At 38.3% G+C, this 24,236-nt stretch overlaps 3 protein-coding genes across 3 annotated transcripts in view; 1 reads left to right on the top strand and 2 right to left on the bottom strand.

Annotated features, from left to right (window-relative positions):
* LOC141439915 (cytochrome b-c1 complex subunit 2, mitochondrial-like) overlaps positions 1-2,766 on the bottom strand; it is a 30,444-nt gene extending 27,678 nt beyond the window's left edge. The window contains exons 1-2 of the mRNA XM_074104373.1: positions 2,542-2,766; positions 1,507-1,601 (exon numbers count right to left, since the gene is read on the bottom strand). Coding sequence (XP_073960474.1) covers positions 1,507-1,601; positions 2,542-2,733 — 287 coding nt within the window. The 5' untranslated portion in view covers positions 2,734-2,766. The remainder of the gene's footprint in view (positions 1-1,506; positions 1,602-2,541) is intronic.
* Positions 2,767-11,676: 8,910 nt separating this feature from the next.
* LOC141439919 (kynureninase-like) lies at positions 11,677-15,057 on the top strand. The gene is given in 2 exon segments (XM_074104379.1): positions 11,677-12,880; positions 12,883-15,057. Coding segments are annotated over 2 exon segments (1,284 nt in total). The 5' UTR covers positions 11,677-11,892; the 3' UTR covers positions 13,179-15,057.
* ClpX (Caseinolytic protease chaperone subunit) overlaps positions 13,573-24,236 on the bottom strand; it is a 60,190-nt gene continuing 49,526 nt past the window's right edge. Inside the window, exon 14 of the mRNA XM_074104396.1 lies at positions 13,573-20,888. Within this exon, the coding sequence (XP_073960497.1) occupies positions 20,850-20,888 (39 nt within the window). The 3' untranslated portion in view covers positions 13,573-20,849. The remainder of the gene's footprint in view (positions 20,889-24,236) is intronic.

The following is a 24,236-nucleotide window of genomic DNA, read 5'->3' as shown; positions in this document are numbered from 1 at the left end:
GAGGTTGTTGCCACAACAATTTAGTAAGACTAGACGTTTGTTTTGAATATTGGAGTCTTTACAAGGAAATGATTTTGTCGATGGCCTGTGGCAAGGCAGTGATGACGTCATGGATCAATAGAAACTATAGGTACTAGTAGAAACAGCTCGGCGGAGCGACGATAGGCATTTAAATGAAGTGTTTCTATTGATTCACGAGAAACATTCCTTGCATTATATTTGATGGACACGCAGCAAAGGGCTCAGTTTCGATCAGCGATGTGCGAGAAACGTGTTTTTCATGAACCAATAGGAACGCTTCGTTTACCTCACCTCGCTTCGCTCAGCTGTTTTCACCAGAGACGTGTTGTGCGAGAATACGTAATAGTACATTGTGTCTTAAGGGCGGTAAAAAAGGAATTCGGTATTGGACAACTCCTGAATTTGCCATATTCCCATATATTAATATTAATATGAAAATATAGATATACAGACAGTGTTCAGCGAAGAGAAAACTTAAATCGGTTGAAAATAGTTTTAATTTATAAAACAAAAAAAAAAATTAGTCAAATACCGTATTACGAACGAGAGTCCATTAGAAGCCCGAAGTCGAAGACTGAGGGCTTTAATGAGTCGATGTTATACTACCGCCCGTGCGACATACAATAATGTTTTTTATCACATTTGCGAGTAAAATCTTATATTTCTAAAAGAAAAATATATTTTTTCCTAATATTGGCGATACCTTAGGCTGCGCTCTTGGCAGCGCCACCCTCCCCCTCCCCCTACCGCAGCATGCGCCGCAGCGTGCGTGTGCGTGTGGGCCAGCGCGCGCAGCACCATCAGTAGGTACGCGCAATGACTCATTTACCGACCACGGGTTTCATGACAAGCACATTAAGGTCGAGGGTTTTATTTGGGGGGTTGCAACCAAGGTAGCCTGCATGTTACGACACTGTTTACGAGCAAGTGTGATGAAAAAGCGTTTATTTATATTGTTTCATGAAACCCTCGCACTCCCTCGCGCTTGCTCGCCTCGCTACACATCCTCGCACATCTTTGATGGAAACGGAGCCAAATACTCAAGTTGTGCACTGATGTTTTGATTTCAACATGTTTTTTAGGGTTCCGTACCTCAAAAGAAAAAAACGGAACCCTTATAGGATCACTTTGTTGTCCGTCCGTCCGTCTGTCAAGACCCTTTTTCTCAGGAACGCGTGGAGGTATCAAGCTGAAATTCATTTAAATAGATACTCAGGTCTACTGTCCCTTGGAGCTGTGAAAAAATCAATTTTAGAAGTCAACGCAATCAAAAGATAATACAGCCGTTTATGCTATAAAATTTTCGACACTCGCAAGGGAATCAAAACCTACAGGGTACTTCCTGTGAGCTCAGAATCTTGAAATTTGGTAGTACAAAGCTACGTCTTATAGCATAGACAGGAAAAATTGCGAAAAGCATAAATTTTTAGTTACATCATATCATAAAAAATTCGAAGCCGACTCGCACTTGCCCGGTTTTTATACCTGTAAGCCGTGTAGCCTGAGCCCGAGGCAGCCGAGCAGGCTCTTAGGAAGTGGGTGACGCCGATCTGGTCGTCACACTCGAACCGCGAGCCCGCCTGGTAAACGGAGTTGACTTTATACACAAGGACTTCAATATGCTATTGGATTCAATTGCCGATTATGCGGTCACAGCTGTCGCTTCTGTGCCCTTAGTGTAAGTTTTCGGTTACAAAATACGGCTCGATCGCGTTCGCGTTAAAATCTCATTGCGATGTTCGTGTTTCGATACAAATTGAGATTTTACGCGAACGCGATCGAGACGTATTTTGTAACCTAAAACTTACACTAGGGGTACTGAATCGGGCTTGCATGTCACGTGCGTAAATGTTGCACCACCACGGACGTTACTTAAATATGGACACTGCTTGCTTGTCATAATTTTCATTAGACATATCATGCTACCAGATGTTAGACTAACATCTGGTAGCTTGGTGAACGGTTGTGTTGCTCGGAGCATGTGCTCTGATTAAGTTTGAAACGCGTCAGTGTAGTGGTGGTGGTAGATGGGTTTGTGTGTGTTCATACAGTGTGGTGGTGGAGGAACTGTATGAACACTTTCTTGCAGAAACGTAGCTATAATAAAAAGGTCGCGGGTGAGTAGACTAATTGTTTCAGTTTATTGATATGGACCTCCGCAAAGTAACGCATGATTCAATGAATTATTTAAAACATTGATGTATATTCATCCAAAAATTATGCGTCTAAATAATGCACCCAACATAATTATGGACGATATAGAGAATGGCGACGCTTGCTTGATAAAACACCTAGAGATATAATGAAAAACTGGCTCGATGTTCTTGTAGGTCTAGAGTTAGACTAAACGAAAGTCAAAGTGAAAGATATTCAATTTAGCAAGTAATAACAACATCGACCACCGGTTCGGAAATAGGTACCTCTGTTGAGAAGAATCCGACAAGAAACATTTTTTTTAATTGAATACTAAGTTTTATTTGGCGTTAGTTCTGTGAATTTATTTAACTTATCTGGTATTACCTGAAACATGATGGTGCAGGCGGCTATGGGAGCCCCCATGGGACTGGCGCAGGCGACCCTGATCCCGTTCATGAGCTTAGAACGCTGGACCTCCATCGGCCCATAGTCGGGTCTTGGCCAGCATTTCGTCCGATGGACACAGCTGGTTGAAAAACTACGTAAGAATGGGTATGCCCTGTTCATTGTAAACATTAAATATTGAAGAGATGTCGGCGTTTGTCAGAGGTTTTGATTAGCTGTCAATGTTCTGAGATTTCTAAAAAAAAGGTAAAAAAAAGCGATTTTTGTTTCCTGTTTGCCCTGTGGTCTATGATTTGGTTTTTGTAGTAGTTTTATAAAAAAAATTAACCGACTTCAAAAAACCATGAATATTTATCTACCAGACTGAAGTAGGTGCCTTAGCACGAGCCAGCAGGAGTGAACCTATAGTCGTCTACCTCACCTACATACTATGCGCGTATATTGGGCTTTGATTGGGCTTCAATCACTCCTGCTGGCTCGTGCTGAGGCACCGACTTCAAACTAAAATTATTTTCATGGTTTTTTGTAGTCGGTTTAATTTTTCGTTATATTTGTTTTCTTTCACGCTTTTTAGTGTAAAAGATCTAAGATACAATAGTATAATGTCAACTGCTCGTCACCTTTTACAAAAAATTGCTTTTTCCGATGCAGAGACGTTCATTATTGAGGAGTCCTGGTGCTTCGTCACCCGTTCCATTTCATCATATGTATTACGATGAGCTTAAGTTGTATAGCAAATGTGTTAAAGTAATTGAAATTCAACCCGTGAGGTCCTTGTTATTGAGTACTTAGTCACTCCGTTGGTCAAATGTGGTCTTATCATCATCAGTTCCACTATCCACTTCACCAAATGATGATTTTCAAGAGCAAATGCACGAGTTACTACTAAATATATCGAAATTACCATAGGTGTCCCTACAATATTTGAAGAGTTCTCTCGATTTCCTTAGGATCCAATCATCATATCCTGATTTGGTGGCTATGGGACCTAATTGAGAGCATTTCTTGACGAACAAAAAAAATTTTGAAATCGGTTCATAAATGACGGAATTCTGATGTAGGTACCAAACATTAAAAAATACAACCGAATTGATAACCTCCTTTTTTGAAGTCGGTTAAAAAAGGGTCTGTAGAGATCGGAGAACAATTTTTGCAAGTGCCTAGTGGGTTTTGCCGTTGTATGATAATTCATTTAAATATAACATCGTAATTCCTGACTTTTTTTTATGACGGAGACGATTCCCTTTTCATATCAAACAGAAAATCTTAGTAGGTATTCCTCGTGCCCCCTGCCTGGCCACCCCCTGGCGCTTTATAATTTATGATGTATGATTACGACATATACCGTTATAATCATAATCCAATAATTTTGCATAATCCGCTGGGTTTATGAGCGCGCAATCCGAGCTAGAGGAAGACAAACTAGATACATTTACAAGTGGATAAAGACTTTATCATGGCCTTGGCAGTGTAATGCGTTGTTTTCACAGAGGTTACAGGATGAAGTAAAGGTGTAAGCGTACCAATTCCAGGTACGCATGGCTTTAGCAAGGAATGTTGTCAGTAGCTACATGGTCAAATGGTTATAAGAAAAACCCCTGACTCTATAATTTCAAAGTTCAAAATAACACAGCTAGCCAGCTAGCTAACAACTTATAACACCCCTCTTTTTGCGTCGGGGGTTAAAAACCACCGCAAGGAAACTGGCTTTCACGTAAAACACACCGAAATCATTCCATCCGTTTGAGAGCTACGATGCGACAGATAGACAAAACACTCTTGAAATACTTTTTAGGAACTGTCAAAACGTCATTATAATTTTATTAGCCAACTCAATTGACTTACAGTTTAATTATTTAATATAAATAAACTAAAAAGTATTTTTTTCTTAGTACCTATTAGGTAAATTTGCACAAAAAATCTGAAACACTCAGAGGTGTGAACCCAGGCTGGAACCCACGACCCTCTGCTTGAGAGGCCACAGATCAAGCACTAGCCTACCGCGACTTCGAATTACGTTATGAGCTTTACGGTAAAGGAAAACATTGTGAGGAAATTTGCGTTTGTGCGAAACCGCTCTAAATTAATACATAACCGGAAATTTGACGGCTGATTTGACATGACATTAAAAAAAACATTAGTATTTTACAAGCTTTTATTTAGTTTCACCTGTCCCGATGTCTGTCTGTCTGTAATCAATCTTGCAAGTTAAATTCGACAAACTTCCTTCATTTAAATTGCGTGACAATACAATACCTAGTCTGACAGTGACATCCTGGTAGTCCGGCCAGGATCGTCTCCGCAGGACGAAACTCAGCGACTTGAAATTTGGTACGCAAATGTAGTTTGGGTGCCAATGCAAGTAAAGTCGGCAAAAAGTACAGTCAGCAAAAAAAAACTTGTATTAAAAATATTTTTTTAATAATAATAATAATAATAATTTTACCAAATACTTAATTTTTTACCAAATACTTCAATCAATCAATCATCCTAGCCTATATACGTCCCACTGCTGGGCACAGGCCTCCTCTCAGAACAAGAGGGCTTGGGCCCATAGTTCCCACGCGGGCCCAGTGCGGATTGGGAACTTCGCACGCACCATTGAATCGCTTCGCAAGTTTGTGCAGGTTTCCTCACGATGATTTCCTTCACCGCAAAGATCGTGGTAAATTTCAAATGTAATTCCGCACATTAATTTCGAAAAACTCAGAGGTTCGAATCCACGACCCTCTGCTTGAGAGGCGATAGGTCAAACCACTAGGCCACCACGGCTTCCCTACCAAATACTTATTTCGTACAAATGTCTGCACCGACCGGGGATCGAACCTAGGACCTCAAGCTTCGTAGTCAGATATTCTAATCGCTGGGTTATCCGGTCATTGCCATTTCTTTTTGGAATGGGCTTCGAGTGTGTCGGTTAGGTGTTACGTGTTATTTTAATACAGTTAATTTGTCTAAAATATTTTTCTAGCCCTCTTAGCAAATACATTTCATTTCTTCTTTCGAGAGGATACTTGTGCCCTGCAGTGGGATGCCGGCCATTTTGTGATGAGCTGATGAGCTAAGAACATTTATTTTTATATATATTTTGTCAACTCTGTCGCGAGCATATTATATTGCCAACAGTCGAACAGACTGAACCATGTAGTCACCAGCATTAATATCTGTCACAGCGGAGCGTGCAAAAATATCTGACACGTCCTTCCGGCCCTAGAAATAGAGTCGTATCAGATATTTATGCACGCTTGTGTCAGATACTGGTGCTGGTAACTGTAGCAGGGTAAAACCTTTGTGCTACTATGCCATGTTGAAATCCCATACTTTTGTCAAGGACATAGGTAAATGAATCATTTTGTTTTGTTCCGCGCACCTTGGTTTTAGAGCTCTATTTCGACCATCGTCGTCTCGTGATCATGGCGCATGCAACTGTGTCGAAATATAGAGCTTCTCTAAAATCAAAGTTCGCGGAACAAAATCCGAATTGAAATCATAAAACGAGTAACGACCGGGATAACTAAAACACAGATGAATCAGTACCCCTAGTGTAATTTTTCGGTTACAAAATACGTCTCGATCGCGTTCGCGTAAAATCTAAATTTGTATGGAAACACGAACAGCGCCTCTAGCGGAACGTTTGCGATTTTAACGCGAACGCGATCGAGACGTATTTTGTAACCGAAAACTTACGCTAAGGGCACAGTTCTCTAATATTATAATTACAAAGTTAGCGACTATTTGTATATAGGAATGCGCGCGCGCTTGAGTTTGTTACTCCGGCACGCTAAAACGGCTGGACGGATTTGAATGAAATTCTTCGGTATGTGATAGCTGGACATCTGGAATAACATATCTAAGCTCCTGATATTGCTTAGGAAAAAGGATAAAATTACAAAATGTCAATCACTAGTTAGAGAGATCGCAGGTGTTTTTATGTACTATCAGCCAAATAAGTGGTCTACCACCCTAAAGGTGATAATCGTTTGCATGTCATAAAACAATAATGCCAATAGACGTGTCTGTCAACTTGAAAGATCGACTTTAACGACATATTCATTTCATAGGAACTTGTTTCAAAATTGATAGACCACTTATTTGGCTGATGGTACCTACCTTATAGGTAACGTTGATGAAAATACCACAGTGTTTATTTTGCGAATCCCCAAGGTATTTCCATACAAATTTCCGTATCCGAAACACCGTATGCTGTTTCCGGATGTCCCAGAAACTTGAGATATGCTACGAAGGCCGCTCTTATAGCGTAACCAATAGGAAAAGTCTGTAAATCTTATTTTTAACGTCTGTCTTTCGTATTGTCACATTGTGTACCTACATTATGCTTAGGTGAAGGGTCTGTGTTAACACTGGATATTCAGATACAACAAATTTGTAGGGATCCTTCGGAGCACGAGTCCGACTCGCAATTGGACAGTTTTTCCTCTATCACACCTACTTATACAAAGTAGCTATTAACCCTTAATAGGGTTGACAACCTTATCAAGACATTTGATTTTGGACTGTAAATGTTATTTGGATTGGCTTTGATTTTTCTTTCGTGGTAAATATATTGCCGGTGCCTACCGACCGATGCCCTATAATATAATAAATATAAAGCGGCAAAATTGGCCCTCAAATGTATTCAGTAATAGGTAATTTTGTAGGAATGAAGAGTTAGCCACATTTTATGCCACTGATATATCAATACAGGCCAAACTTCATCGAATTAATATAGTTGGTATAACTTAAACTGCGGATCGGCAAGCGATGGATGCAACCAACCAACGTCCACCAATGATGATGATGAACGGATGACCTGGTTAAAGTACCCCGGATGGATGCAGGCGGCTTCAAATAAAGCATCCGACCCAAAGTACACAGTGACAAGCATGGCGGGGGAAATGTAAAATTGGGGATGTTTTTCTGGACATGGTGTTGGACCTGTTAGGCTGATAGAAGGAAACATGATCAATTTCAATACAAAAACATACTGGAAGAAACAATGTTACCATATGCTGAAGGCGTGCTTCCGGTTATTTGGACATTCCAGCACGACAATGATCCCAAGCATACTGCACGTACCGTTAAGGAATTCCTCACATCCCAATCAGTTTCTGTCTTAGATTGGCCAGCCAACAGCCCCGATCTTAGAGCAATAGAGCATCTTTGGTGCGAAGTCAAGAAAAAAGTTTCAAATCGACAGTGTGGCAATTAAGAGAACTGTATGACGTATTCTTAGAAGAATGGAACTCTATCTCTCTTGCGAAATGTCAAAATTGATAGATTCAATGCCTCGCCGGTGTAAGGCAGTAATAAAAAGCCGTGGACAGCTACTAACTATTAATTTTAGTTAAAATGTATTACATTGCTTTTTTTTCTGTACAAACTTCACGTTAGTGTGATTTAGTAAATCTAAGTTTCAAATAAAAAACTTTCGAACCGTTAAATCGTTCTTAATTATTTGTCCAGCTTCATTACTATTTGAATTTGTTACTAAAGAGAATAAAAACAAAATTTGTAAAAAAATGACAGTTTATTCTAAATCCCGTTTGCTCTATTCATGTGGCTATTTCATAACGTAACTAGTTACTTCTAAGAAGACCCACGACTACACATGACATGATTTAGTTAAAATAATCTGGAACTTCAAATCGTTCTTAATTACGTGGCCACCACTGTATGAATGTCAAAAAAAATCTACCACCGGTTCGGAAAAATCTCTGCTGAGCAGAATCCGGCAAGAAACTCAACGAGGTATGTACCTAAGTAGGTATATTTATTTTTACAAGACTCAAATCAAATATTTCCAATGACATAAATGTACTATAGGTAGGTACTTATAACTGTCAATCAACAATCAATTTAATTTATTTATTTCCAATGAAATAAAACTATATTTATTAGTTAGTTTATCGATACATCTACTTACCTACTTAGTAGGGTACATAATAAGTATAACCATCGCCACTAATAGTAAATACGTAAATTATTACCACAAATCAGCATGAACGAAGTCGCTGGAGAAAACTTGCAAGGCAGGTAATTAAATCATAAGTAAGCAACCACAGCAATTCAAGGTGACCTGTTTATACCTTTTTGGAATAAATGATGTTCCAACGGTAAAACAACATTGATTTTTTTCTGTATCGTGAGACACGCCTTAGTTAATTAGATTATAACAATACAGTGTTTACAATAATTCCAACGATTGTCTGCTCTAATTAGTTTGTCTTGTCTAGGATGTTTCTTTTCCATTTCTATTAGTCTTTACTTACTACTGTAGTCACTGCTGTATTGGGAAGACATGGAATAAAGGACCCAAACTCACAACGTAGAGCGATGTTTGGTCACCCTAGTCGTAAGCTCAAATTACCTACAGTAAAAGGTGTTTCAGACGACACAAACGCTGCGATTCTAAATTAGATAGCGCGTATACATAGTACTTATGCGGAAGATAAATCATCATCATCATCATCATCCACTGCTGGGCACATCTCAGGGTGAGCTTGGGCCGTAGTTCCCACGCGGACCCACCTACGTTTATACATATACAGATGTACTTAGTGAAAATAGTGTACTTATACTTAAAGATCTTAGTTTAACATGCAATCGGTAGAATATCGTACTTAATACAATTATATATTTTTGATGTAGCAGATACATCTACTTAATTATACAATACTAGCTTTTGCCCGCTACTTCGTCCGCGTGGAATAGTAACTTTGGAAAGTATTTAATTTATTTAGGGGCTGTTTCACCATCCATTGATTAGCGTTAACCGACGGTTAAATGTGGTGCCGTCTCCGTCTATTAGAACAAAACAAATAGAGACGGCATCACATTTAACCGTCAGTTAACACTAATCAATGGATGGTGAAACAGCCCCTTAGGGAAACTATTCTGCCAATAATAGAACATAGTAACTTCTACGGTTTACTGAAAATAACCTATTTTAATACATTGCTTTATATCTAAACTATTTTTTTTTGTTCTTCCATTCTTTGGTAAAATATAAATATTTTGCGGGTAGCCACATTTTAGCCATACGTGTATTCTACCTGGAAACACAAAAGGACTAATTCTTCATAGTGAACTCTTGAGATCTTACGTCCTTTATTGTAAGTTAGGAGGGTAGGAAATTATAATTAAGACGGCATTCTTACTAAGCATAGCTAGGTAGGTACACAAATTTCCAATAAAACTTATAGTAAATTTGTTTGGAATGCCTTACGAATTTTCATCCCCATATTTTCAACTATGAGAAATGTCGAAATGTGAAAAGAGCCGGAACAAATTATTTTTTTTAGGGTTCCGTACCTCAAAAGGGAAAAAATGGAACCTTATAGGATCAGTATTCAGTATTCAGTATTTATTTATTGCAACACCTTTTTATAAAAAATGATGCCCTGTTGGGGCGCGCAATTTTAAAATTAATTACATTAATTAACTTATACATAACATATTATGCTATTTTAACCTCTAGGAAGAGGTTTAAGGAACACTTATAAATTAACTTTATCAAGTATCTAAATAAACTAAATCTTTCAAGACCCTTTATCCCGTAAACGCGCGGAGTAGGTATGTATCGAGTTGAACTTAAAACCCTAAACTCAGGTCTATTATAGTCCCGGAAGCTGTGAAAAAATTTAACTTCTAAGTTAACGCAATCAAAAGCTACTTTCAATAAAAAGGTGTTTATATACAAATCGCCTTAACAAAAAACGTTACAGGGTACTTCCGGCTGTCCTAGAAACTTGGAATTTTGTATAAAGGTAGCTTTTTTTTCTCCTTATATAGAAAAATAAACAATCTAAATCTCTAATCTAAATAATAATGTCTATGTCAATAAACCATCTAAAATGACCCTACATTGCGTACATTTTGCTTATGAGCTTAAAATATTAATTTCATCCCCTCAGAGGTCAAATTTTCAAAAAAGCTCAAACAAATACCGACTTATTTCTTATTAAGTGCCTAAATGCCAAATTTCATGGTTTTATCTTCGACAGCGACGAACTTCCACCATATAAACTTTCATCCCCTATTTCAACCCCTTAAAGCCTCTTTTTCGCGATAAAAGATGTATATGTTCTCCCCAAGGTCTATTCTATCTCTGTACCAAATTTCATCCAAATCGGTTCAGCGGTTTTGGCGTGAAAGCGTAACAGACAGACAGACAGACATAGTTACTTTCGCATTTATATAATATAGTATGGATTATACATATCTACGGAATTATACATAATTAGCGGCCTTCGGTGCCATTAATTGCGTAGCGAATAGCACGTCAAATAACGCCAACAAAGAATTAAGAATCTATTATAATTTACGGTGTTTATACACTCGTGAAATGATTTTTATAATAGTCTAATGTGTCTCACTGCTCAGAGGCGTTCCCTCTTGACTTCCACAAGTAGCGTTCTGGCGCTATAATAATTCCTTTTATTGCAGGCATATAGGTACACCCATAAATTTTAAAAGAAAAGAAAGTAATATTGTACCACTGTATTTTATTTTGCCAAGAAGGTCCTCATGAAGGTTCAATGATCCTCAAACGACCAATTCTGCCAAGAGTGTAGCGGCTTGATGATGATGAGAGCGGCTTAGAAGAGAGTTAAACCTTGTTGAAATCTCGATGTAGAGCGCCTTAAATATGCAGCAACTATTCAGTGTTTAGTTTTGGTCGACCATTGTGTATTCTCCAACTTGTAAAGCTCAAAAGGCTAACTGTGGTAGAGAGAGATCCCATGAAGAAGCAAGTTCGCCTTTGTGCATGTAGCTCAACGTTTGCCAATTTTGTTTGTATCTCTATTTTTGTATAAAGAAGAGTATGTATACATACATACTTAATACCTACATACCGAAGAGGAGACACGATAAAATCATTTTTTTCTTAATTTTATTTTACCACGTTTCTATTTTAACTAGAACGCTTATATTTATTTCGTGACTTACGAATAGGAAATATCTGAATTCGTCAGATGAATCAACACCTTAATGCTTGCAAGAACAGACATCGATGAAAGTAAATATATCGTGTGACCAGTTGTTGCAACAAACGAGACAAAAAGCATCTTCCACCGTACGTACATATTAATTGACTTAAAATCTGCAAAACAGCCGGTTGTTATCGTGTGAAATCGCATAACGGCTGACGATTATCAACAATATAACTTCGTCGAATCTAAACCCAAGTTCAGATATAATTCTCAGTCATTGTCAATACCTTTTACAATCATTTAGCAAACATTGTAAACAATGAGAAGCATTTAAACAAGCCCGCTGCCATCGCAGCCTTAGAAACAATTCAGCGTCTGACGCTTGTAGGTTTCTGCAATGGACAAACTTAAATTCCAAGTCGGATCGGAATATCCAAAAGAATTGGACAGCAATGATAAACTTGGACGTTTCCGGCAACGCTTCTACATCCCGAAAGGTGTCATATACATGTGCGGGAACTCCCTCGGTCTAGCTTCGAAAGATGCAGAAGAAACTCTGCTGATCGCCATTGAGAAATGGAGGGAACAAGGCATCAAGATATGGAACGTAGATGACAGCAAGTACTTCTTATACTCAAAATATTTGTCCAAACTGATGGCGCCTTTGATTGGAGTCGACGAAGATGAAATAGCTGTCACTGGGTCCACGACAACAACCATTCATCAGACTATAAGCACTTTTTACAAACCAACTAAAGACCGGTACAAAATTTTAGTGGACGATTTAAACTTTCCGACGGACCGTTACGCTGTGGACAGTCAGGTGCGGCTCAAAGGTTTGGAACCAAAAGATGCCGTTAAAGTAGTCAAAAGCCTCGACGGAAAGTTCTTAGACGAAGACAGGATCATCGAAGCTATGACAGACGACGTGGCCATAGTATTGCTCCCAACAGTTCTATACAGAAGCGCTCAGGTTTTAGATATGAAGAAAGTAAGCGACGCAGCGAAAGAGCGCAATATCATAATAGGTTGGGACTTATGCCACGCTATTGGCGCCGTAGAGATGGATTTGAAATCTCTAGACATTGATTTCGCGATGTGGTGTACGTATAAATACCTGAACGCAGGGCCGGGTGCCTCGGCAGCTTTGTATATAAACAGGAGACATTTTAAGACGCTGCCTGGCATGACAGGTTGGTATGGGAACAAGCCCGAGACGCAATTTTTGTTGCGGCAGGAGTTCGAACATCAGCAAGATGGGAGCGGGTGGCAAATTGGTTCCCCTACAGTTCTATCTATGGCTCCGATGGAAGGCGCCTTAAAGATGTTCCACGAAGCTGGCATGTCCAACGTGAGACAGAAATCGTTGAATCTGACGGCGTATCTCATTTTTTGATCGAGAATAAGCTTACATCATTTGGGTTTTCTATAGGGAATCTTAAAGAGGATTCTAGAAGAGGTGGCCATATTTGTTTGGAGCATGATGAGGCGTACAGGATCAGCATGGCTTTGAAATCAAGAGGGGTGGTTCCGGATTTTAGAGATCCTAATGTTATCCGTTTGGCGCCAATAGCTTTGTACACGAGTTTCCTCGAAGTGTATGATATGGTAGAGATTCTTGTAGACATTATGGAGAAAAAAAAATATGAGGAATTTAGTGCCAAAAGGAATTTTGTTGTTTAATAACTAATAAATTACAGAGCCATTTTAGGGCATACTTCGACGCCCGTGGGCACCAAAATTCAAAGTAAATGTATTTTTTCTTGCAAGTTCATACGGGACTTTCAGGGCGCTGTGTAGCCTGGTCCCTTATGACAAAGACTGTACTGGTAAGTTCAAGCCCCAAGTTCATTTGAATCAAGTTAAAATAAAAGCGCATGTTCAGAAATACATTCTACAAATTTTATTTATTTCTAAACACTAAGATTGAAGTTTCATCGCTTTGGACAATTTTATTGGCTTTGGTCTTGGGCAGTATCGGTCATCTTACCAACCCATCCAAAACACCTATTTCTTTCTCTACGGAACGAGGCCAAATTTAGGCCATTTTTAGAGGATCACAAATAACAAACAAGTATTGTTTTTTTATATTTTAATTCGAAAATAGGCTTAAAACTATCTATTCAGAGCTGTAATGTGACACATTTCAGTAGTTTGCTCGCAAATCTATCAGACGTCACAGGAATCACACCACAACTTTATCTATAAATTAAAAAAAATAACTATGTATATATAAGAAAATAACAAATGTCAAAACGTGAATTTCTCAGTATTGCCGATTAACAAAGGTTGCTTCGCATTTTCGTACTTACAACTTAGTTGGTTACTAATTACCTTAACAATTATTAAAAACAATGTTCTAATTTATTTACAATAATTTACATCACACGTTGCATGGTGGTTACATAACCAATAAATTGCCAACCATTTTAACATAACAGCTTCAGGCGTGTTTGTGGCGCATAAGTAACGCTCAGCACATTCGTTTGCGTCAGATATGCGTCACCTACGCGCGCGAGCATAACAAGGAACTACGCGTAAGATCACTGAAGGATATCCAGCAACCCACAAAACAACGGCAAATTGGTAAGGCGGAGCGTTTCAACCGTCCTCTGCCGCGTGTTACAAAAATGGAAAAATCGACTAATATGTCCGTCCGTCAACTAAATAACCAAACAACCACGCGCGGTGTGTGGTCGCAGAATTACAATTAGCTTCAGTTCCTGGACAGTATCTTTAGATTTTCGTCAGACACCAATACGGCAAAACGCTTTAGAACCTCAATCAGGCATAACAAAATGGATGCAGAATATTTCATGCAGTGTTTGGACAAGTAGTTAGTTATAAGTTTTTTTTTCAACCATGATAGAAACAAATTTTGTATAACGCCTTTACTCTTTTTGTTTGGTTGTTTTCCGTTTTTATTTTTTTGTGTTTTATGTATAATAAAGTATTTACAAACATACAATCCGTGAGCTCTTATTAAAACTTTCGGGTTTCGGGGGAAATCGGAAAGATTCGTGTTGTAGAAAATGTCAATTTTCTTTTTAACTTAGAAGGAATCCATCACGCGGAGAGTGCACTCGTTGTTTCATTGATTTATATAGAGCAGTTAAAACCACCACTTATTTATTTAGTTTATTTTTCGAAAATTGGTTTCTATGGGGAGTCAACTTAAATAAGGCATTTCTGTAAATAGCCAATAACGGGAAATTGTTTATAAGTATAATGTATAATTGTATACAGGTATATTTTTTAAAAAGAAGCTGAAAGTATCAAGAAATGTGTTGATTGTATATATTTTAATGAGGTTCAAGACCGAGTATAGAAGCAACGAGGATTTCGAAAAGTACATTAAACATTATAAACAAAGCAGAACAAAAAATTTATTTGACATACCCAAGAGCAGTAGACACAGCATAACAGCTCTATATACTTTCAAACAAAAGTAGTGTGTTAAGGCGGGGTGTTCTCTATTTAAATTAACGATGGAAAAATTGGAAAATGCTGATTTTGTTTTATTCGTATCATGACAAAAAGCCATATTGTATTAAAATTAGAAAAGATAATATTATAACAGTAAGGTTTATTTTGCACTGACGGTGATTCCTTACATAACTTTTTACAGTAACTTCAAAATTTTTTGCATGTTGATAATAGAACAGAACCACATATCACGATCGCGTGTCATCGTCAATACCCGAAGCATGCTTCTAAAACCCGAAGGTTTTTTTAACAGCTCACGGAGTGTACATACATTTATCAACTTCAGTCAAAAATTCTTCAAAAACTTTTACAGCGGTATTCAATCGAATCCAGAGGCCACCGTGTATAAATTCCGTTATACAAAATGATGTACAGTAAAACACCACATACTTAAGGTGGTTAAATGACGAGATTCATTCGGATTTGCAAACCGATTCACCATCTCCGTCAAACAGCATAGAATGGAGGTAGAGAGAGGTGCATACTTTTAGTTACAAAAGTTCATAAAGTGCTGAGCAATTTATCGCTTTGTATAAAATATGTAAACTGGCAGGCTATTTTAAACTGATGCCTTGCGTTATAAACGCGAGTTAAATGTTTTTAACCGGTGACATAATGTTACAATCCGTATGTTTTGTGAGTCGTTCCCAGGAAACCTGCCCTAAGCAGGAGTATGAATTAGTTTTCGTAACTCTATTCGGAGGCCTCTCAAGCAAAGGATATTATTGCCATTTGAATAACTTTTACATCATATCATGCACACATCACTATAAAAAACGTGAATCGTAAAAATCCGTTTCAAATTTGCATTGTCTCAACACTACTCAATTGCTAAGTGACAGCTGTCACTGTAAATGATGGTGCAGATGAGGGCATAAATATATGTATAGGTACTTACATCAACCTTATGGTTAGAGAAAAAGATGTATAAACATTTTTGACGTCTTGGTATCGTACAGTCAACGTCATAAAAGAAGTGATCACTTTAGTAGGTTAGTACCTTATTGTTTTCAGTCTGTACACAATTTCTTATGGCTTTTCAAACATGACGTTAAAATCACAAGGTATTATTATTATTCCCCTCAATGGCGGCCTTAAGGTTTGGGCCAATGTCAGTTAAATTGACATTGGCCCAAAAACTACAATCACCGTACACACGTGAAGAAGAATATATTATATTCTTCTTCACGTTGTACGGTGATTGTAGTTTTTGCAACTTGATAGCAAAATTCCAGAAACAACGCGGAGACAACTTGCGCATAAAAAAATGACAGACACGAGAGCAATATAGAATTTTGTGATCACTGTTCACTGTTAACACTGTTAAGGTTAATCGCCCCATAAAACACTATCAAAATTATACTTCAACTAGCCAAAGAAGCAGAAATACCAAAATTAGATATCGTCCACATCCGCCATGTTCGAATGCTACAAATCGAATCAAAATGACAAGGTACAAAAGTGATCACTTATTTATGACGTTGATTATACTAGTTATTTATGTGGCTGGTGCATAATGAGAGGCATTAAAGTACGAGTGTGGTTTTATGAAACGAGCCCAAGGCGAGTTTCATAATAAGATCACACGAGTGTTTTAATGCCTAATTATGTATAGCCGCATACATAACTTTATCTACATGCATATCATAATTTTTCTATAATATGTTCAGATATGCATTGTTAAAAAAAGTATTACCGATACTTTAATGTAAACATTAAGATGCACCCGCAGATACCAGGTTTCTTAATAAAGGCCATTTGATAGTCGTTTCTGAACATATAATAAGGAAGTTATGATATGCATGTAGATAAACATATTTATGACTTTGGCTGTAATCCGTTTGATTTATATATAAATCACAATAATATCCCAGGCGTTAGGGCAAGTCTATAAAATGCTACCTGGAAAAACTACAAGACTATATAACAGTCTAAGTACTGCAAGTGCGTGGAAACAAACAATATTTTACATTTTATGTATACACCGATTTGTTTGTCTTCGACATATTTGCTATAGATGCAAAGATAAGGGCGGGCAGCAGCGCTCTAATCTGCGGTGTGAAAGGCAAGGGGGAATGAGGGCTATCGCGAATGAATTCGCCGCTAGAGGCGCTAGTGTAGCGTGAGGTCTCCGAAATGTCAAATCTCATAGTTTTTGGGTGAGCTACGCGGGTTTATTTATAATTAGAATAATTTTGTGAATATTTTGCAATATCTGAAATTGATTATGGCAAATATGCGTTCCGGGGCAATGAATGTCTGTGTTTTGAGACAGTTTTGTCTTTCGGAAACCTTTGTCCTCCCTTTTTTCCGAACAAAACGGGGACTTTGCAACACTGTGGCATGCTCGATATTTTTATGGTACGGTTTTAAGGTGTATTAAATATGATTTTAATCTAAACTTTGTTTTCACGCCCGTAATAACAGACTTTGAAAGCCATACTTAAAAACCTCACGCAACAGTGCGCCATCTAGTGAGACAAAAAACGATAGCCCTCATTGGAACTTCGTATCTTGCCGTCCTGCTGACGCTAATATTATTTAATACGAGAGTGAGAAAGACGGTACGCACCGGTGCACCCTTGACAGAGTGGTCGTGGACACCCCAGTAATATTGTAATTAAACGAGAGGAAGTTTTTATGAGCGTGCGTGCGTTTGTTTAGCTCAGTTAAGACCGGCAAGAGAAATCGTGCAAGTTGCATTAGATTGAAAATCTTAAACAAGTTCGCTTAACGGCCTCGCATTGTAGGCCCTGGCTACACGTAGCGACATGCATGCGCAAACGGCCATCCAATACCAAAACCCTACCCTAATGCATGCTTTGCAGGTGGTAGGACCTTGTGCAAGGTCCGCCCGGATTGCTATCACCATCTTGCTCGCTAATCCTGCCGTGAAGCAGCAGTGCTTGCACTGTTGTGTTTCGGCGTGGAGAGTAAGACAGCCGGTGAAATTACTGGCACTTCAGGTATCCCATCTTAGGCCTTCAGGTTGGCAACGCGTCTGCAATACCCCTGGTGTTGCAGATGTTTATGGGTGGTGGTGATCTCTTACCATCAGGAGACTCACTTGCTCGTTTGCCAACCTTGTGTGTGTGTGTGTGCGTTGATTTGTGTGTGTTCTCACAGTGTGAAAACGGAGGAGCTGCATGGACATACATTTGTTGCATAAACGTAGCTACTGTAAGGTCGCGGGTGAGCGTAGTTATTTCTTATAGCTCATTGATTTGGATCTCCGCAAAGTAATGCCTTATCAACAAAAAAAATAAAATATTGTTTTTATTTTCTGGCCATCTGCAAATCTAAGCTGAATGGGCATTTAAAGTAATTTTGCTTTATAGCCAATTGAACTCGCTCATAATAGCAGGGGTTGGACACTCCGCAGTTTAGGTAGGTACGTTTGGCCGGCGCGGGCGCACCCAACCATTGGGTACACGGCAGTGGGTTGCCGCTTAGCTCGCATGCTGGACGCGTCGCGCGTGATTTGTGTAGGTACACCAACTTATTTTTTAGCAAACTATGACTTCGAAATTAATTACGGCTGTATAAATAAAAAGAAGATAAAAGAATCGGAATTATCATTTTTCAACCTTCCGAAAGATAGGCATTGAAAGGTAAGAAGCCATTTTCTTGCATTTAATTTAAACCATCATATAGTTAAATACTCTGTAAGAGTAGTAGGTGCATAATGAGAACAAGATTGTTAGGTATTACAAGGATTTTAGGGCATCTAAAGGAATATAGTTTTGCTACAGGTAGGTAATTATTTAGTAGATTTTCGTATTGTTTACAATCAAAGTCGATTCCTTATTGATTGATTGAATACCGTTTAATTAACCTGAAACTAACACTTTAGACCCATTTTAAAACGAATTACAATTGCATAAGTAACTAAGTAAAGTAGGCACTTTGTAAAGCCAACTTAAAACAAACTAAACAAAATTATCACTAAAGATTGAACAAAGAGGTACCTACTACCAAATGGTTGCTGTTGCTGATAAAATATTGTTGTTTTGTAGCTTTAGCCATTAAAGTTTATTTACTTATTTATTAAAGGTAGTTTATTGAATTCATATTAGTACCCACTGTTATCTTTATTCATCGGCGAGTGGGAACCCTGTGCTCTTGGCTCCAAACCGGTTTCGAGTCAACGGTGCCCAACGGAATCTGAACGCTCGTGTAACATGATAAGTTTCAATTTCGCGTGCAAGTCGTAAGAGTAGGCAACGATTTATACCTAAACTTGACTTTTCATCGAGAGAGAGTCCCTTCTGTACGGTAGTACTATTAGTTATTCTGTGATAATAGTCAAGAATCCCGTGTTGTGACTGTCAAAGGTGTTTTAGAATGAATGTTTTTAGCTAAGTTTAAGTTTAAGGTACGAGCACATATCCATATCTGCGCTCATAAGTTTAAGGTTAAATTAATAATAGCATTATTGCAGTGCCCTTACAGGGTTTGATTCATTATTTTGTATTGTTTCAAAGCAAATAAATGAGTTTGAGTTTGAGAATTATCTGGGTATTAAACAGTACGATGTGACGGAATATTCCCTGAGAATGTTTTGTATTTTTTTATTGTTGTTTATTATCAGTTTCCACGCGCTAGCAAATACTATTAATTTACTTTATTGTACTTCGACAACTAATTTAAACTACAGCGATAAAGTATCTTAGCAACGAACAATGTCGCACAAGTGACATGCAGCTCTGTGCTATTCTGAATAAGGTTGTTTGTTGTATATTATAGTAGTCCTGAGACAGGGTAAGTTGAAATGAAATTAAGTCTAAATCATGATGCAAGTCGTGTTCTCGATTAATCGTGTAATTTTAGGTAGTTTGAGTAAATTTAATATTATTTCCATTGTAATATGTCGTAAGAATTTTGTAGAAAGACAAGCATGAGGCGTTTAGAATGGTTCTCAATGATTATTATTAATTGAAACAAAAAATATACCAGCTTTGAGAGTTTAAAAAACTGTCTAAATGTCTTTTATTAACTTTTTAAAAATCACTCGCTACTGTCGTCTCGTCGCATATGTGCGTTTTTTGTGATGACCCAGAGGCTGTCACACTTTCGTAGGGGTATGGAACGCCTATGTGCGTTAAGAATATTTAACATGTCTTTTTCATAACAACCAGCAGCGAATGAGTAAAAGAGTGGCAGTGTAAAGGAGGCGTTACACTCGTTGCAGACCTTAAGATTTGATCTACGGTCGGTCAAAGTAGTGCATCGATTTTCATATATATATCAATCACATGAAATACATTATGTCGTTAAAATCCATGTATCAAGTTAACAGACAAACTAGCCAACATTCCTGTTTTATTATTTTTGTTTCTATCAGCAGAACGTTTGCGCAAAAAATGTAAGATTTAAAAAAAAAGTTTTTTTTTGTGCAGTTGGCACGTATGGCCAGAAGATGCCGATTTTTTTTCGTTTTTAGTAAATTTCAATTTTATTTAATGCCATGCAAACTATATTCAACTTTAGCCCTTTAATATTTTCAACTATTTAAATTTAATTTCTCTAGTTCTATTCTAAATAAAATTGCCTAATAAGATTTTTCATATTTCTCTAAACATCATACATTTAAGGGTTGAAGTGGCAGATCACTTATTTGACCGACTGTACCTAGCCAAGAAATAATCAAAGGTGTGTGTGCATTACCTAATGGTAACATTCAATATGCAATGATATGCCATTCCGATTTCATGATGTCTTTATTACAGCAAAATACTCAAGTCGTCGGGTGTACCTACTGTAAAATGTCAAACCTGTCCCTGGCAATGTCAAGTCTTACAACGTTGTTCGTTGCCCGAGTTGAGAACTGGCGTTGGCGTGTGTCCGCCTGTATGTTCGTCTGTGGCCTCACAGCGCACAAGACTGCTCGACCGTCGCGTCTTCTTTCTGTAAACAAGGAAAAAATGACACTATGGTTTATCTCAATCTAATTAATAGAAAGGGTAAACAAAGACGCCAGTAACCCGACCATACATTAAATTTTAATGATGTGAAAACCTAGAACCTATTGCAAAATAATTAATCTGTTCAGTAAATCGATTAATTACTTTTTGTCTATTTTATTATTAACAATACTTGATCTAATTCCAAAGACTGTTTGTTTATTCAATTATAAAAGCAGCAACTATTTTTTTAATTTTAAGGTAAATAAATAATAATCGCTTATTCAATCGAGTACTAATCGATTTTTAAAATGTCAAATTTTCCACCATTTCTACGCTAGTCTATGCTACTACAGATTATACACGAGTTTCATTCAAGAAATAACGTCAGACTTTGACGAAGATTTTTCAAATGAAAATTAAATATTGAAATCAAGTGAAAATTGGTGAAAAAAGTGATTAGACGTCCAGTTTAAAAGTCACGAATTATAGATAAATGTGTTATTGGTTCGATCTAGTGGGTGTTTATACAAGAATTTTGATGAAATCGGTTTGTTTCCACTTTTCATTGGATTGGATTGGAACATTATACTTATTTCACAATTCCACTGTTCAAATGAATGTTGTACGATGAGTCAGAAATCAAATGTTCCTATACCACCTACCTACATACACGTAAAACAATTTTATTAGTATTGAGTGAAAATAACAATAACAAATATCTGTTATGTTTGTGAAGGATGGCAAATATTATTCACATTTTTTTGCAGTCAATTAATCATTGTATGTTCAACTGTTCATCGCAACTTCAATTCATTAAGGTTAACAACTCTTCAGCATTAATAATAAATATTTTCAATAGCAAGTTGATTTACATTTTTTATTTTTTCATGTTTATCATGCGAAAAACATTTCCTTTTTTCTTGTAATTATTTTCATAAATTAATAATTGATTAGATTTCTGCTTATTTCTTATTGGGCTGTCCATTTGTGGACATAGGCCTCCACCATCTCTTGGCATGTGTCTCTGTCAGCGGCGGATCTGGTCCAGGTAACGCCTGCCACAGCCTCCACGTCGTCGCGCCAGTTGCGGCACCGGGCACGGGCGACCGCGCTGCCTGGCCGACTCCCGCGGGTACCAATGCAGAATCCTTTCGCTCCACCGACCGTCCTTAGTTCTTGCTGTGTGTCCAGCCCATTGCCATTTCAGGCGGCGGCCATTTTAGCGGCATCCCTTATTTTGAGTTTTAGACCGAATATCGGTGTTTTTTGATTTTATCTTTCAGTTTGATGCCCAGCATGTTTCTTTCGGCGGATCTTTGAAATACCTGGATTTTTCTGATTATTTCTTTAGTTATTGGCCATGTTTGGCATCCGTAGAGTAAAGTAGGCGTTACGACCGTATCCATCACTTTTTTTTAGATTTAGGCCAATTTTGGATTTAAAAATGTGCTTGTATGACCAATACGCGTTCCATGCTTTTTTACCGAAAACATGAGGGACGACATGAATATGGAGCGAGAGAGAAAGGCTCTTGCAGTCCGGGGGAACATGGTCGCTCGCAGATTTGCCGGGTGTGACAGGCATGTGAAGTTGACATTATTTAATGCCTACTGTATTTCCTTCTACACCTGCCAACTCTGGGTGAGGCACAGCAGAAAAGCATACAGCGCCATCAGAGTGCAGTATAATGACGTATTCCGAACGCTGATGAGGCTACCGAGGTTCTGCAGTGCCTCGACCATGTTCGCTGAAGCCGGAGTCCCGGATTTCTTCGCCGTAGTGAGGGAGCGTATCGCTTCCTTGTGGGAGAGACTGCGTTGCTCTAGTCACGCTATATTGGCGGCCGTGTACCGCGACATGGGTAATCCTATTTTTTAAGTATTGGCTATCTGTGCACCAGGACGAGAATCGAAAATAGAGTGATTTGATGACACCATCTACTTTTAAGGTAATGGTACCGGTTTTTATTGATTGTTTTTGACATTTGTCATTAGTGTCATAGTTTTAGCTTAGTTTAAGTCCTTTTGTGCTTTTAAAATATGGGTGTCACACCTGCAAATAAAAAACTCTAATCTAACTCGGGTGAAATTACCCATTTCCCCTCGAAATATTAGAAATATCTCAGGTGAAATGGGTCACTTTCCACCCTTGGTTAACAATCTACTATTGCTAGATGACGATCAGGTCTAAAAGCCAGTGTCGTACAACCCTACGGCCAGAGTTATGCGCCGTATAAGGACTGTTGTCAGAGACTATAAGGATCTCTTTGACGGTGATGATTTTGAACGCCTTCACAAGCCGAAGATCGTGAAGCCGCCGAGGTTGTATGGGTCGTCGAAGGTGCACAAGACGGGCGTGCTCCTGAGACCTATCGTAAGTCAAATTTATTCTCCTACTTACGACCTTGCGAAACACGTAGCATCGGTGTTGCAGGCGCTTGTGGGGAAAACGTCGTCTTAAGTTAAAGATTCTCGCCATTTTGTTGAAATTCTCAGCAGCATTAAGTTGGAATCAGAAGACGTTTTGGTGAGTTTTGATGTGGCGTCACTTTTCACCAATGTTCCTCTTAAAGAATGCTATGAAATAATTCGGGAGAAGTTAGGTGAGAGTCCTACATGGTACTGCTCAGAAACTGTTTAGAAGGGAGTTACTTTTTGTAACGCGAACAGCACTATCTACAGATTGATGGCGTTGCTATGGGTGGTCCCGTGGCACCAGTGATGATCAATATCTGGATGGAGCATTTTGAGACGTTAATAGATCTACAAGCGTGGAATGTAAGATTGTGGAAGCGGTACGGCGACGTTGTTTTCTGCATTATGAAAGGTGGGAAACCTGAAGTGGAACAGTTTCTGGCATATCTCAATTGCATTCATACAAATATTCGTTTTACTTAAGACTTGGAAGAGGGACATTCATTAGTTTTTCTTGATGTGAAATGGCGAGAGCGGATGGTTCTTTGACACATACCGTCTACAGGAAGCCGACGCATACAGATAGGTATCTGAACGCATCGTCTCACCACCATCCTAGACATCTTCAATCCGTTGCGAGTTCATTGCAAAATAGCCCTATTTCAGCCATAGCCGAACATTTATTGGAGTCAGGACCAAACCACTGGATTGAGCTTCACAATCCCAAAATCCTCTCCAAGGAACATCAATCCTACTCAAGAATGGTACGTGAAGCGGTTGAAATAAAAAAGCACAAAACTTTCAACCGGGACGACGGATATAAGCTTTCGTCTTCGTGGAATCCTGTTATAAATAAGTGTCGGTGTCGGGATGAATGTTCGGAGGGACGATCGGACGTTGTTACTGTTGTGTGTCGGTGTGATGGAGTGACAAAT

This window comes from Choristoneura fumiferana, chromosome 21 (assembly GCF_025370935.1).
Source record: "Choristoneura fumiferana chromosome 21, NRCan_CFum_1, whole genome shotgun sequence".
Classification (NCBI taxonomy): domain Eukaryota; kingdom Metazoa; phylum Arthropoda; class Insecta; order Lepidoptera; family Tortricidae; genus Choristoneura; species Choristoneura fumiferana.
The sequence above is the reverse complement of the archived record's forward strand: the minus strand, read 5'-3'. Positions and strand labels throughout refer to the sequence as shown.